This window comes from Zingiber officinale, chromosome 3A (assembly GCF_018446385.1).
Source record: "Zingiber officinale cultivar Zhangliang chromosome 3A, Zo_v1.1, whole genome shotgun sequence".
Classification (NCBI taxonomy): Eukaryota; Viridiplantae; Streptophyta; class Magnoliopsida; order Zingiberales; family Zingiberaceae; genus Zingiber; species Zingiber officinale.
In genome coordinates, this window is record NC_055990.1 from 159,553,142 (window position 1) to 159,566,926 (window position 13,785).

The 13,785-nt window shown below is 39.0% G+C and overlaps 4 protein-coding genes across 4 annotated transcripts; 1 reads left to right on the forward strand and 3 right to left on the reverse strand.

Annotated features, from left to right (window-relative positions):
* The first annotated feature begins 980 nt into the window (after positions 1-980).
* On the forward strand, positions 981-2,814 carry LOC122054197 (alpha-humulene 10-hydroxylase-like). Its single transcript, XM_042616005.1, has 2 exons — positions 981-1,968; positions 2,043-2,814. Exons 1-2 carry the CDS (start codon positions 1,027-1,029, stop codon positions 2,667-2,669), a joined length of 1,569 nt encoding a protein of 522 aa, XP_042471939.1. The 5' UTR covers positions 981-1,026; the 3' UTR covers positions 2,670-2,814.
* Positions 2,815-4,595: 1,781 nt separating this feature from the next.
* LOC122053068 (40S ribosomal protein S27-2) lies at positions 4,596-5,405 on the reverse strand. The gene is made up of 4 exons (XM_042614941.1): positions 5,275-5,405; positions 5,084-5,185; positions 4,954-4,982; positions 4,596-4,871 (listed from the first exon to the last, which is right to left on the reverse strand). The coding sequence occupies exons 1-4, from the start codon at positions 5,275-5,277 to the stop codon at positions 4,745-4,747; spliced, it is 261 nt and encodes an 86-aa protein (XP_042470875.1). The 5' UTR covers positions 5,278-5,405; the 3' UTR covers positions 4,596-4,744.
* Positions 5,406-5,468: 63 nt separating this feature from the next.
* LOC122053067 (ribosome maturation protein SBDS-like) lies at positions 5,469-9,205 on the reverse strand. The gene is made up of 5 exons (XM_042614940.1): positions 8,969-9,205; positions 8,413-8,542; positions 7,842-8,042; positions 6,357-6,524; positions 5,469-6,008 (listed from the first exon to the last, which is right to left on the reverse strand). The coding sequence occupies exons 1-5, from the start codon at positions 9,100-9,102 to the stop codon at positions 5,574-5,576; spliced, it is 1,068 nt and encodes a 355-aa protein (XP_042470874.1). The 5' UTR covers positions 9,103-9,205; the 3' UTR covers positions 5,469-5,573.
* Positions 9,206-11,387: 2,182 nt separating this feature from the next.
* LOC122053069 (U-box domain-containing protein 26-like) lies at positions 11,388-13,334 on the reverse strand. Its single transcript, XM_042614943.1, has 2 exons — positions 12,805-13,334; positions 11,388-12,703 (listed from the first exon to the last, which is right to left on the reverse strand). Exon 2 carries the CDS (start codon positions 12,675-12,677, stop codon positions 11,484-11,486), a length of 1,194 nt encoding a protein of 397 aa, XP_042470877.1. The 5' UTR covers positions 12,678-12,703; positions 12,805-13,334; the 3' UTR covers positions 11,388-11,483.
* Between the last annotated feature and the right edge of the window lie 451 nt (positions 13,335-13,785).

The following is a 13,785-nucleotide window of genomic DNA, read 5'->3' on the forward strand; positions in this document are numbered from 1 at the left end:
ACTGACGACTTGTTGAATAAAACTTTCAAATTTTGTGTGAACGTTGGATAAGTAATACTTGGTCTATAGTTCACACCCAATTAGCTACAAAATCTAATTTTCATAGTTTTTTATTTATCATTTTCAATCTATATTACTACAAGATATAAAATTTAATGCGTAAAATAGTTGACTAGATATTAATTAATACTGAATTGCACCTCTGACCATTTTGAATTAGTCCTCCGTACAATTTTCATGCAAGTTTTACTGACGACTTGTTGAATAAACCTTTCAAATTTTGTGTACACGTTGGATAAGTAATACTTGGTCTATAGTTCGCACCCAATTAGCTACAAAATCTAATTTCATAGCTTTTTATTTATCATTTTCAATCTATATCACTACAAGATATAATATTTAATGCGTAAAATGGTTGACTTGATATTTTTTTTTGTCCAGTAGAGACGCAAGCATATATGGACCAAGTGAGTGGATAGATGGTCCTCCCCTCTCTCTCTCTCTCAAATCTTGGTTGAGCTCACAATGCGTTTGTCAATTCATCCCAAAATTAACATAAAAATATAATTTATGAATGACTACTAATTTTAAAAATAATGATTGATACATAAGAGAAGTATTTATCTCGATTATGTCGAGATTAGAATCCTAAAACTCATAGTGTCAACATTTCATACGATAGCCACTAAACCGTTTCAAGAGATCTCTCTCTATGAAATCTTGTATAAATATATGGAAATCCCACGAGATTATCCGAGATAGTAAATGATAGTTACATTTGCAGCTAAAAATGCGTGGTCGAGTCACAAGGATGCCGGGAGTAAATCTTCAAATCCTATGTACCTTACCCCATCTATTATTTACTCTCTCGACTATCATAATTTATCTTTCTCATGATAACCTTAAGTTGGGTGCGGCAGAAGAGCTAGGCGAACGATTTCACCTTTTGTAGTTCTATAAATATATGGAAGAGAGAGTGGCAGAGATCCATCAACATAAACATTACGTAGTACGTGTGCTACTGCAATGGAAGCACACATGGTCTTGGTCGGCTCTCTCTCTTCTTCCTTCTTCGTCGCTCTTTTCCTCTTCGTCTTCTTCATCGCAACTCTAAAGAGGATGAGGAAGAGTAGTGAGGCGGGACAAAAGCTAGTCCGTCTTCCGCCTGGACCGCCTAGACTTCCGCTCGTCGGAAACATCCACCACCTCGCCGGTGCCAATCCCCACCGCAAGCTCCGCCACCTTGCCCGAGCTCATGGCCCACTCTTGCTTCTCCGGCTCGGCCAGGCGGACCTAGTGGTCGCCTCCTCCGTGGAAGCCGTGGAGGAGATCGTCAAGGTTCACGATCTCAACTTCGCCGACCGGCCGTCGGACTTGACCTTCGCCAACATATTGTCCTACGACGGCCTCAGCGTCGCCATGGCTCCCTACGGCGGCTACTGGAAGCAGATGAGGAAGGTGTACGCCATGGAGCTACTCAACTCCCGTCGCGTGAAGTCCTTCGCCGCGATTCGCGAGCGCGCGGTCCGTAAGCTCTCCGCGGAGATCGCAAATGCGTCGCGCAGCCAGAGTACTGCGCCTCTCAACCTCAGCCAGATGGTGATGTCTATGACGAACGAGCTCGTGATCAGAGCGGCGTTCGGGGAGAGGTGCGAGCAGAAAGGGAAGTTCTTGAAGCTGGTGAAGGAAGGGGTGGGCTTGGTCACCAGCTTCGCCGTGGCCGACATGTTCCCGTCGCTCAAGTTCTTGGACACCCTCACCGGCTTAAAGTTCAAGTTGCAGAGCGTCCGGCGGCAGATCGACGAGGTGTTCGACGAGATCATCTCTCAGCGTCAAGTTGATCGAGCTTCAGGCTCTTCGGAGGAGGAGGAGGATCGAATCATCGACGTGCTTCTGAGGCTTAAGGACCAAGCCGACGACGACCAAGAGTTTCCAATAACATCCACCAGCATCAAGGCCATCGTCTTGGTACGAGAAAATATAATTAAATTGAGTTCCTTACTAATTAACATTTACATATCTCGATGAACAAATTAAATCAGGAAATATTTCTCGGAGGAACAGAGACATCGTCGACGGTGATCGAGTGGGCTATGTCGGAGTTGATGAAGAACCCGGAGGTGATGGAGAAGGCCCAAAGGGAGATCAGGGAGTCTATGCAAGGACAGGGAAAGACAGAGCTGGAAGAGAGCGACATCGCCAAGTTCGACTACCTTAAATTAGTCATCAAGGAGACCCTGAGGCTTCACCCGCCGGGGCCCCTGTTGCTGCCGAGGGTGTGCAGGGAGACGTGCGAGGTTCTCGGATACAGAGTGCCGGCAGGGGCTCGAGTGCTGATCAACGCGTGGGCATTGGGCAGGGACGAGCGCTACTGGGGCGCCGACGCTGAGAGTTTCAGGCCAGAGAGATTCGCCAGCGGCGCCGTCGATTTCAGGGGGTTCAACTTTGAGTATGTGCCGTTTGGCGCAGGACGAAGGATATGCCCCGGCATGACGTTTGGGCTGTCGTCGGTGGAAGTTGGGTTGGCTCACCTTCTCTTCTACTTCGACTGGAAACTTCCCGGCGGAATGAACGCAAAAGAATTGGACATGACGGAGATTTCCGGGGCTAGTGCGCCGAGAAAATCGCCTCTGTTCTTGCTTGCCAACCCGCGAGTTCCTCTGCCGTAGCCTACTCTTTGCCTTCTATTACTACATATAATATATATATATCTTACTTGTCTTAATGATGATAAATAAGAGTGATTACTGTTTACTCAGGTTTAGGTTATGATGGGTGATAATAATATACTTGAATACGTTGGCATTAACATTTCACATTAACGTCCGCAGAAGTTCTAATGAAGAAATGCACGTTAAGAATAATGTCACTGAATAAATTTTTGATAAGAATTAATAATAAATAAAATCCAAAAAATTGTTAGTGTTGAAAAAGAAAATTAAAAAATGGTGCATTTTATGATTATTTTGACTCAAAATATAATTGACAATAATTATATAATTCGCCAGTTCCAAAATAGAGATAATAATATGCAAATCCGCTAGGAATTTAAATGGTTATAATAAACTTTAAAACTATTAAATGTCTAACATCTATATTGGAACACAGAAAAGCAATTCGAAAGTAGGTTTTGAAAGATTTAGTATTAAAAATAAAAGTAGAAATATTTCATATCTTAAAAATAGACTGCTAAATAGATTTTTTAAGAAACAAGAGTAAGCTTTAATTAAAACTATAGGCCTTTTTCAAACAACTGGGTTTCTTTGTCATAGCAGCTGAGACACTAGCCACAGGGTGGGATGCACATCTTCCCAAAATGAACACTTTAATATAAATTTTAATAATTCAAAAATATATAAAAAAAATTATCAAAATATTCACTCACAAAATTTAAATATTTAAAAAACTATTAAACGACAATAAAAACATAAATTTTACTGATATTCAAATATTAAAATAATTTATTTTATAATTAAAATTAAATTTCAAAGTAAAGAAAAATCAAACTTCAAATTAAATGTATGAGGAAAAAAACTATCCCATTATGATAAAACAATAGGAAAAAAGTAAGAAAATCTAACTGAATCCAAAGACCGATATTATAGATATTATAGACAAGAGAAGAGTTTACATTTGAGAAGGGAAGGAAGGTCAATATGAGAAGAAAAGTCATGCATAAAAAAAAAATATTAGTAAAATAAATTTTCAAGGAAGAAGAGGAAAATTAGTAAAATAAATTTTCAAGGAAGAAGAGGAAAATTGATGTTCATGTTCTAGGAGCGATAGGAATCAAGCAAGAAAAATATATCACATGACATGTATGCAAAACCAATCTAATTATTTTAAAAAGTAATTAAATGTATGAATTAGTTTTTTTAAAATTTTTCTAAAAAATTCAATAAGAGGAGGAAAATCATCCCTTAAGCATATAGCTTAACCTCTCAAAAGGCACACAATTAAGACATCTTCGTTAGAGTTTTAAATAATTTTTTTTATGATTCCAATATGCCACATCAATAATATAAAAATTTATTGAAATATTTCCTAAAGATCTAAATAAACTTTTTTTGTGATCCAATTCATAATATAAATTGTATTATTTCATACTTATTGTATCAATTTCGATACAACAGAGCATGTATGAATTTGAACTATTACTCTTAAACTACAAATCTCAAACATACCCTGAATTTGTACTATTATTCTTAAACTATAAACCTCAAACATCCCCTCCATAATAATTTAAGGCTTTTTTGATTTTATAAACCTCTTACAAACCTTGCAGAGATGCCCTAAAGCGTATTGTGCCTGGGTCACTGCCCAGTTGGCTTGGCTGCACTAGGCCAGGCGTGTTTTTCACAACTATGTTTGTCAAACCCATCAAATGATGCATTAACAATCTTTAATCACTAGTCAACAGGTGTTATATCTTAATATATGTTTTTAGCCATTAACACCGGTGAAGCAACCAATCCAAAACATGCATTCAAAGTAAGAGCATGATCAACTGTAGCTGTTAAGATAACATTAGACAAAGTATATAAGCCACCAATTACCATGAGAAACTTGAATCATCGACATTAAAGAAAAAAAAGTGATCATAATTGAAACAAATAGTTCCATACCAGCAAAATCATCAGTTTACACAATGATTCATAAAGTTAAAACAAAAGGACGAAACTTGATCAAAGTACATGAAAGTAAGTGCCAAAACCTTAGAAGCAGAGTAAGAAGAGGAGAGTGCCTAGTCTCCTTTGCGCCGGAAGGAGCACCCCTCGGTGAGCCTGGCGCGACCGCCCGTTGGCTGGCAGAGCACCGTCTGGCAATTGCCGCACACCACCACGGTCTGCGAGTGACTGAAAACAGTAGTTCTGCAGGGAGGGGAAAAAGGTGTCACATATGATTCAAATATAGTAAAAAAATCGACAGAGAAAAAGAGGAACTTGATCTCACATGTTGAAGCAGCCTTGGCATTTCACGTCCTACGATTAGGAGAAAATAAAAATTAAGGAACGGTAATGGAAGGCGCGAGTATAACATGAACAAATTGACAGTTTTTAATGGGCGTCAGGAATGAGATTACCATGAAGAAGGAATTCGGAGACTGCACGAGGCGCTTGAGCTTGTGCCTCCTCTTCTCGAGCTCGGCAGGAGGGTTGAGCAAATCGATGTCGTTCGGAAGAACCTAATCAACCGAGCCATGGGAAAACAGGAAGATATTAAAAAAAACATCAATCAGAATAAAAGAAGGAAACCGAAGAGGAGGAAATTTGCCATGGTCGCGGATGCAGATCGCAGATGCACGAGAGGACGAGAAGCGGCGGCCGCGTGATGCTTCGATGGAAGAGCAACAGAAGAGCCTTAAATTAGGGTTGGAGAAGGGTAGGGAGCAATCAACCGGGCCCCGCCGGCCCGGCCCGGGTTTGCTTTAAAAATTGGAAAATAAAATAAAATAAAACAAAACAATATATAATTCAAACATGAAACATAAACACATATTATAATATAGTGATCAATTAAACACGTATATCCTAGTCAGTACAATCCAAACATAAAATCAAGAACAAATTGCATCAAAAAGAGTATTCCTTGAGATCTGCCTTGGAATCGCCCAGTTCCAAATCAGCTAGGCATTCCTCTGCAGTCAACGGAGGAAGCTGCCTCGTCTTTCGCTTCAGGTTATGCTTGTGCCAGTCAGATTTGAAGTGCTCCCTGTACTGTTTAGCATCTCCAAATGCAACACCACAGGCGCTGCATCTGTTCTGCTTGGCCTGATCTTCGCCGTGACCATTCCCAGTGGAAATTTCTTGCTCGTGCAGCCTCTCACCCAGTTGAGTAACTGCAGATGGCTCCTTTGTTGACCTTGGCATAAATTCTTCAGTATCATACTGGTCGACCTGAGCATCCCCCTCCATATGCACAGATACGGCAAGTATTTCCAACCTCCCTTGCAAGCTCCTCATCATGGCATCACAATCACGAAAAAATCTGGGTTCTAACTCGCAAACCTTCAGAATAAATGATCAGAAGTTAGAACTAGGAAGAAAGAATAATAGGTGACTTGGGGGGACAAAACAAACAAATTGGATCACAAAACCTCACTCACTATTAACTGTTACGCACTTCAAAAAGTCAGAAATGAAAATTCAAACATGCTTTTCACATTCCCTCAATATATCTGGCAGCTCAATAGCATCTAAGTTAATTGTGCAATATTTAAGGTTCACAACTAACCATAATGGAACAGAATCAACAATGTCTAGTGAATTTCAAATAAAAGAGTCCAAAGTAAATTAATGAGTATAAAATGTAAAACAAAGGTCAATACATATGCAGTTTCCAACCACAATACTTACAAGAGATGGTTCATTTCCAGACTCATCCTTGGAAGTAATATTAGGATTCCAACCACTGAGTTTCTCTATGAGAGTAGGAAAGCTTTTCTCTGGCACAACAAGCCGCAATCTCATAGGGGATCTTTCAATAGGGAAATGCTTTTGAAGCTCCCTAATAACTTCCAATGCCTACCAAAGGAGACAAAAAAAATGTAATCGTACTACTACTTTTCTTCAAATAACTAATGGAGACCGACACTTCATGAATCAAATAATACCGTGATAAGGTAAATTAAGCGGATAAAATATTTAAGTTAAGCCTGTCCTGTATTTTTTTTTCAATAAAAAGAGAGAGTTTCAAGGGTATAAAATATAATTTTATTTCATTTTTATGGAGTCTGAATTTTTTTTTTTATTTGTACTTTTACGATTTCCAATAAGATAATCTATTTTGCATGGAGACTGGATGGATATAATTGAAACCTATAGAAGAGATCATTATTTATGGTAATCTTTCAAGCAATAAAACAATTTCTAATTTCATATTCTCCCTTCGCTTCCAGCAAACTGAATTGAGGCAGGTCGATTTATCTCTTGATGTATCAGTAGTCCTTTATAGTTCTACCCTTTGTTTAATGATCCAATGACATCTGGTTAAAATGTCAGACACTCAGGCATAATCATGAAGCGTGAGAACTGGGATGTGCTGGGATAGAACTAGTATAATTATCAAAGATTTAACTAATCAATTATAGCTAGTTAACATACTAACCAATCTAACAATGACAACTTATAGAAAAACGTGATATGAGTTATATGTGTTGTAATATTATCTATTTGCAAAATTGATTTGCTTCATACTGAAGCAGAAATCTGACCATTTCTCAACTTGGAGTCAGCCTGAGTTCAGAAAGTTTATTACAATCAGGATATGATAAGAGTTGAAATCCAAGGCAGTTGGTACAGATGCACACAACTGTGTACATATCAGGGCATGTACATATATTGTTTTTTCGACTAAAATAAACTTTAGCCACATGCACAGTAAAAAAAAAAACTGTCATTTCAACACCATTCTATCCGACTAGCATTGCCAAGTACATCTATATAGTCTCCAATTAAAATGAAAACTTGCCATTTCCTACCCTTATTGTCTCTCATTAGCCATAAGATAGAAAAAAAGTTTTAAAAACTATAAAGAGAGTGAGCCTATTTAGCTTTATTAGAAACTGTAGGGAGTTTGAACAGAGTTAGATGAGAATTCTGGTCTGTATTTGTCAATAAATTGGCCAGTTGAAATGTGAAATGATAAATTGTCTGGTTCATCTACAAGTTCAGCTCTAAATCATTGATAAAAAAAATATAGACATAGATACATCTTACAGAAGTAGGATAGGACACATTGGATGGGGTAAAATTCTTTTGCCCCCCAAAGAAATTATGATTGTGGTTGCCAAAAAAAGGATAGATGAACATGGACGTTGAAATTTAAATTAAGCAACCTACCTGTTTTTTTGAGCTTTGATTGGAATCCACTGCAAAATGAGTCTCATGCATAAGTCGCTCAATCATGCTAATTGTATAGGGACGATGAGTTTCAGGGTTGATTGTCTTCTGCATCACGATAGTTGCAATATCCCGGAACTGACTAGATAACTGAGATTCTCTCTCCTTCCCAGCAACTTGAAGCTCTCCTTTTTCCAAGATCTATCAATCATCCACATTTTAGAGAACTCACAAATTTACAAAAACTTAAATTTCCTTTAGCCACAATGAATAATATATAGCGAACCCACATGTAAAAAAACTGCATCAATGGATGGAAGGAGAGAATCTTAGTGTGCTGCTTTTCATGTTGTATCAGAATTGTAGATAGGGGTTATCAAAGCACAAGGAATTTTTTTTTCCTAATTGACCGACATTGAGAAATAAAATGTGTACAAATGATCAAACGTTGGAGTTGAAGAATGCATATTAAATATAGCATTTATGAAATATATTTTATCACATAAAAATAGTCCCAAAATCATTACTAGGCACACTAATCTGTTATGTTTGTAATCTTATTATCATATACCTCCAAACATATTTTTGACTGATCATCGGTGCCAAATGCTGCGATCAATTCCTTTGACTTCGCAAGAATTCCTTTTGATACATTTGAATAAACTGTTTGTGACTGCAACACTTCATCCAAATCCTTCTCTCTGAATAAAATTTGTACAAAGTATGACACAAGTGATAATACACCAACAAATGAAATAACTATTAGGAATCCCAAAACACGCGTGAGGGAAACAAATAATAAACACAAGACACAGAATCGTAGAAGTAAATCTAGCAATTAAATTAAACTGGGAATCTAGCTCGACAGCCGAAGGCAAAGTTCTAGAGCTATAAAATGCCCATAAATCTAGTCACAATCTACACAAAACAATACCTTTATTCTGTTTATTGATAAACCCATCACTCTCTTCCATCCCGAGAACGATTAGACAAAAGCCGTACAAATTTGGGAAACACGATAAACACTCACAAGAAGTATCAAGTACAGTGCGAAGAAGAGGGAGAAGGAATAGGAGGAGATAGTTGTTAGGCGACCAAAAGGGAAAAGGATGTTCCGGGACTCTTACACTCCTGATCGCCACGAAAGGACCTTGTTCTTGTAGCAGGCGATCTCGAACCTGATTCCGTGCTTCTTGAGACGAACAACCGCCACGTTAGTGAGGCGCTTCTGCCCGATGGGCTGCACCAAGGTCTTCGACATCGCCGTCCGGCTGTTTCCGCCGCTAGCCGCCCCCGCGATCGAACTTCTCGACCCTTCCAATTCCGGAAGAGAATCAGGAAATCCGTTTCAAGATTCGTGCAACTGGCCCAAGTCGGAGCGAGGTCTCATAGTCGGACCATCAATTTTGGGCCGATTTGGGCCCAAGTCGAAGCGAGGTTTCATACTCATTTCTGATGCTTCGCTTAATTTTGATTACGCTCCTAATCTGCCCTCAAGGATTTTTTTTCCTAGTGCATGCATGCCGCTGAGAATTATTTTAACAATTATTATCCACTCTAATCAACTCGGCATTCTGTTGGGACAACCCGTCCCTAGACCAATACGAAGGAGGTAAATCACGGGTGGCTACTAGTCATTAGTACAAATGGCCAAGACATGGGGGAGGTTATGCTCGGTCACGCCGAGTTTCGATCCCAAGACCTCATATGGTAACACCCCATGTCTTAATCATCGCACCGCCCCAAGGAGACTTAGATAAGTGTTTGATGGTACTTCTAAATAAAATTAAAAGGAGCTACAGTGCAGCGGAAATGTGTCAAATTGTCACTCAATATCTAGGGTTTGATTCGCTCGTGAGTTATTTTGGTCTCAATTTGAAAAAAAAAAAATCGTTCAAATTCGTTTGACTAAATTAATAAGTTAAGATCAAGCTATATATATATATACTAGTGTATCGTGCACACGCGTTGCGTGTGTAATATAATAATATACAAATTATTTGGGTCTTTGAAAATCTAAATTGTTTCAATTTTTTAGTGTCACCCTTATAAACTACTGTAACGGGCTTCCCTATGCAAAAAAAAATTTATTTTAATATTATACTTGTCTTAGTAAAAAAAAAAACTAAAAAAAGTATATTTTTTAACATCGTTGGCTCAAAATATTTATAGAACCTTCTTTGATCATAGTATTGTCAATTCTAAAATGTGGGATTAAAGAGAATTATATTTTTTTATATAAAACAATCAAAGAAAATTAATAAAGAGAAAAATTCATAATAATATGTCGCAGCCGAATTTCGAACTCTAGATCACTGATTGTTTCGCTTCTGGAATTACTAATAAACCTTGGAATTATTTTTAATTTAAATAGAAAAAAAGGCATAACCTAAATGCATTTTAGGGTTCACCAAAATTAGTTAGTAAAGGGGAGAGATTTTTTAATAAAATAGTAATATATATATATATATATATATATATATATATATAACAGTAGGCATATATATATATATATAACAGTAGGCGACATTCAACCTGCATGATCCAACGCGACTAATTTTTTTTTTCCTTTCGTATCTATATGTAATTCTCTTCTTTTTTTTTACTTGTAAATCTCTCTCTTACATATAGGATGATGTTTTTTTTTATAACCTAGCACTAAGATGAAGCTGATCTTTAAAGATTATTTTCAATGGGATGATCTTTATAGACAAGCACCAACACATTAATTATTTTTATTTTATTTTATTATATATATATATATATATATATATATATATATATATATATATATATATATATAGCTCGAACCATTTAATTTTATTATGAGTAGAACTCGAGCTTAAGAATTAAAATTTAAATCTTATTCGAGTTGAATTCGAGCTCGAGTTTAGAGATAATGAACCGAGTCAGAGTTCAAGTTTCTTACTGTTCAACTTAATTTTATTATACCCCTAAATGGGACGCATAATTTGAAGAGGCTAGATTTTTAAACTATATTCATGATTACTTTTCGATTTTGATAAAAAATTTCTATAAAATCTAATTGATCGCCTAAGGTACAGGTTATCCGAATTGATATGTGGTGGGATGCTTGCCACATGAGGTCGCAGGGTCGAAACTCAGGGTAGTCGGGACGTAAATCTCCGGTCCCTGTGCAACTCACCCCACCTGCCACATGCTTATTCAGGATGCTATGATTTACCTCCCTTGTGATGACCTTGGGTTTGGACGGACGAACGATTTCACCTTTTACCACGTATTATCTAGTTCATTATTGACCATACCTTCAAGGTGGCAGAAGAAAGGAAGGCCACAGAATTAATCCTTAACACCTTATAGCGATCTACAAACTCAAAAAGATCCACTTTAAAATTTGTACATGCCCCTCCACTTTAGGTTTCAGATGCTCAGAAAGAATGTCCCTTTCACCTGATTGCATTGCCATATTTATGGCAAAATATGACACTGCAAACAGTGAGATGGATCATAAACTAGAGTACTGCAAAACATCAAAGATCACTCATGGCACAATATGACAACGAATTGCCTGCATGATGATGATGATATATATAAAAAAGGAAAATCACACCACCGATTGATACAGATCTTTTCCTACCGCATGCACATGCGTGTTCGAGCTCACAGTCCTCCTTGGTCCGTCGCCCACTTGGCTCTCAGCAGCTTCAGCAGAGCTCTGGCCTTGGACTTGACCTGCTCGCCGCTCTGGCTCTGCAGCAGCAGCAGCAGCTGCGTCAACACCCCGGCGTTAATGGCATCCGTTCTTGCTTTGGCCGAATCATTGCACAGCAGCAGCAGCGCCCCAACGGCATGCTCACTGCACCCCTTATCACAGGGCACCCTGAACACCATCTTCACCAGCACCATCACCCCGTTCTCCATCTTGCTCATCCTCCTCTTGCCAACTTCCAGCGCCAGAAGTTGCTCGAGCGTAGCCAGAGCTAAACTCGCGTTCGGGTTCCGTGAACGCGAAGCATAGATCGCGCTTGAAAGGTAACCAACGAGGCCGTCCATGGCGCCTTCTCTGATCGCAGTGTTCCTGTTAGCTTCGAGTGAGCACAGACTGCAGATTGCCCTGAGGGCAGCCTCCGTTAGCCCTCGGAATTCGGATTTGTCGAGCAGAAGAGAGACCAGCACTTGGAGTAGCTTTTCCCTTCTTCCTAGGACGAGACACAGCTCACGTGCCAAACTACACGATGCGATTGCCTCCAACAGGCAGCACAATCTGGTCTTCACTCTGGAATTCCCTTCTTCTAGTAAAAACACTAGTTGAACCAAGTTGGATTCATCCCTCAACATGTTCACAGACTCCAAGTCACTCGAAGGACTTAGATTGAGAAGTCCATCGAGAGCAAGCTCTACGATCTCAGCATCCTCTGCCATTGGAAACTGGAAGAGCACTTGCAGCAGCAGCTCAAACAAGCCTTCTCGAACCAAACTAGCCTGCCTAGCGCTCGACTCCGAAGACAGAAGTTTGATAATTCGAAGTGTTTCCAGCTTTGTCACAGTGGTGGATTCTCTGAATTGGAGGTTGTGCTTGAGCGCAGATAGTGTTACATCCGTGCTTTTCATTGGGACAGTAGTAAACACGGCAGAATTTGCAAGGAGCCACTGCTCGATCAAATGCCTGAGGGTGTGGTTGGGAACTAAGGATGTGTCAGAGAGCCTCTGCATTGTTACGGGGCAGGTCAAGTTGCCATAGGCAAGCCACTTCTCGATGTTCACCCGATCATAAGTCTGGCCCGTGCTGAGAGCCACTGGATCAGTGAACAAATCGAGGCCAATTGGGCACCTGAACAACTCAGGAAAACTCATTTCCCCAAGCAATCAGAGTTGCAAATCTATACAATTAATCATCAGTTTAAGATTACAATAAGAGCTTCGTATAACTGAAACTAGGCAACTAAAAAGAGGAGAGAGGAGAGCGGAGAGAAAGAAGTACCTGTCAAAGTTGAATCTGAATCAGCTCCCAACTTTCACTGAGCTGTTAGATATGGCACAAAAACATGAATATGCTTTGGATGAAGGGCAATAAGAGTCGTTTTTTTTAAAGACTTGGTGGGGAGGAATCAGATAACACTAGAGCTGCAACAACAAAAGCTGGTGGTGGCAATTGCTTGTCCTTGTCCTGGATATGGCCTCACTCTGCTATAACTAGCAAAATAATTGGCTAAAAATCGTCTGTCTGCGATCCCAACAATCTGAATTATCCGGTCAAAGTTGGGCTTTGGCTGATCTAATCAACCAAATAATAATTGCGAGGTTTTGGATGCACCCGGTCGTAGAAGAAGAATCACACTAGTAGGTGGAGGATTAATAACACTGACGAAATGTGTGGGAAATCATACACTAAAGCTCCACTACAAGAACTTGAGAGCTATCAAATAAAAGAACTCCAACCCGCGCACTGTCGTTTTGGCAAATGCATGTTTAGCATCTGAGTTATGACAAACTTTTGTGTTGGGTGCCCAGAGTTGTATCCGGAAAAGGCAGCAACTAACGAAGTAGGTGCAAAAGACCACTCAGTGTTCCATCAATTAACGTTGCCCTACAGAAAAGGTTAAAGAGGAGGGATTTATTAGGATCTCATAGTTGAATAAAGGTATTTGCATATTTTATAAGAGAAAAGGTATCGACTCTGTCACGAGTTGTACTCGAAATGTACAGATAATTGTTGGTTGAGGAAGGTTTATCAGCATTCTAACAGTAATGTATGTTTATTTTATTCTAAGTGGAAGACAAGATAGTGTTCAAAAGTTATCCATAGTCGTGTTTCTCTCAGTCAACCAATCATGCAGCATATTGTTGATATTTTCAATCATTTTGACAAGAAAAGTGAATTTGTGGGCTAGATCTGTGGAACTCAAATCTCTCCATTTCTTGACAACGAGGAGAGGATATACACAAGCCTATTAATCAATCG

Coding starts and splice junctions, on each gene's coding strand:
- LOC122054197 (XM_042616005.1), top strand. CDS start 1,027: ATGGAAGCACACATGGTCTTGGTCGGCTCTCTCTCTTCTTCCTTCTTC. Junction 1,969..2,042: donor GCATCAAGGCCATCGTCTTG/GTACGAGAAAAT, acceptor AAATTAAATCAG/GAAATATTTCTCGGAGGAAC.
- LOC122053068 (XM_042614941.1), bottom strand. Junction 4,983..5,083: donor CTCCGAATTCCTTCTTCATG/GTAATCTCATTC, acceptor TCCTAATCGTAG/GACGTGAAATGCCAAGGCTG. Junction 4,872..4,953: donor TGCCAAGGCTGCTTCAACAT/GTGAGATCAAGT, acceptor CCCTCCCTGCAG/AACTACTGTTTTCAGTCACT.
- LOC122053067 (XM_042614940.1), bottom strand. CDS start 9,102: ATGTCGAAGACCTTGGTGCAGCCCATCGGGCAGAAGCGCCTCACTAAC. Junction 8,043..8,412: donor AGTCAAAAATATGTTTGGAG/GTATATGATAAT, acceptor GATGATTGATAG/ATCTTGGAAAAAGGAGAGCT. Junction 6,009..6,356: donor CTGGAAATGAACCATCTCTT/GTAAGTATTGTG, acceptor TTTATTCTGAAG/GTTTGCGAGTTAGAACCCAG.
- LOC122053069 (XM_042614943.1), bottom strand. CDS start 12,677: ATGAGTTTTCCTGAGTTGTTCAGGTGCCCAATTGGCCTCGATTTGTTC.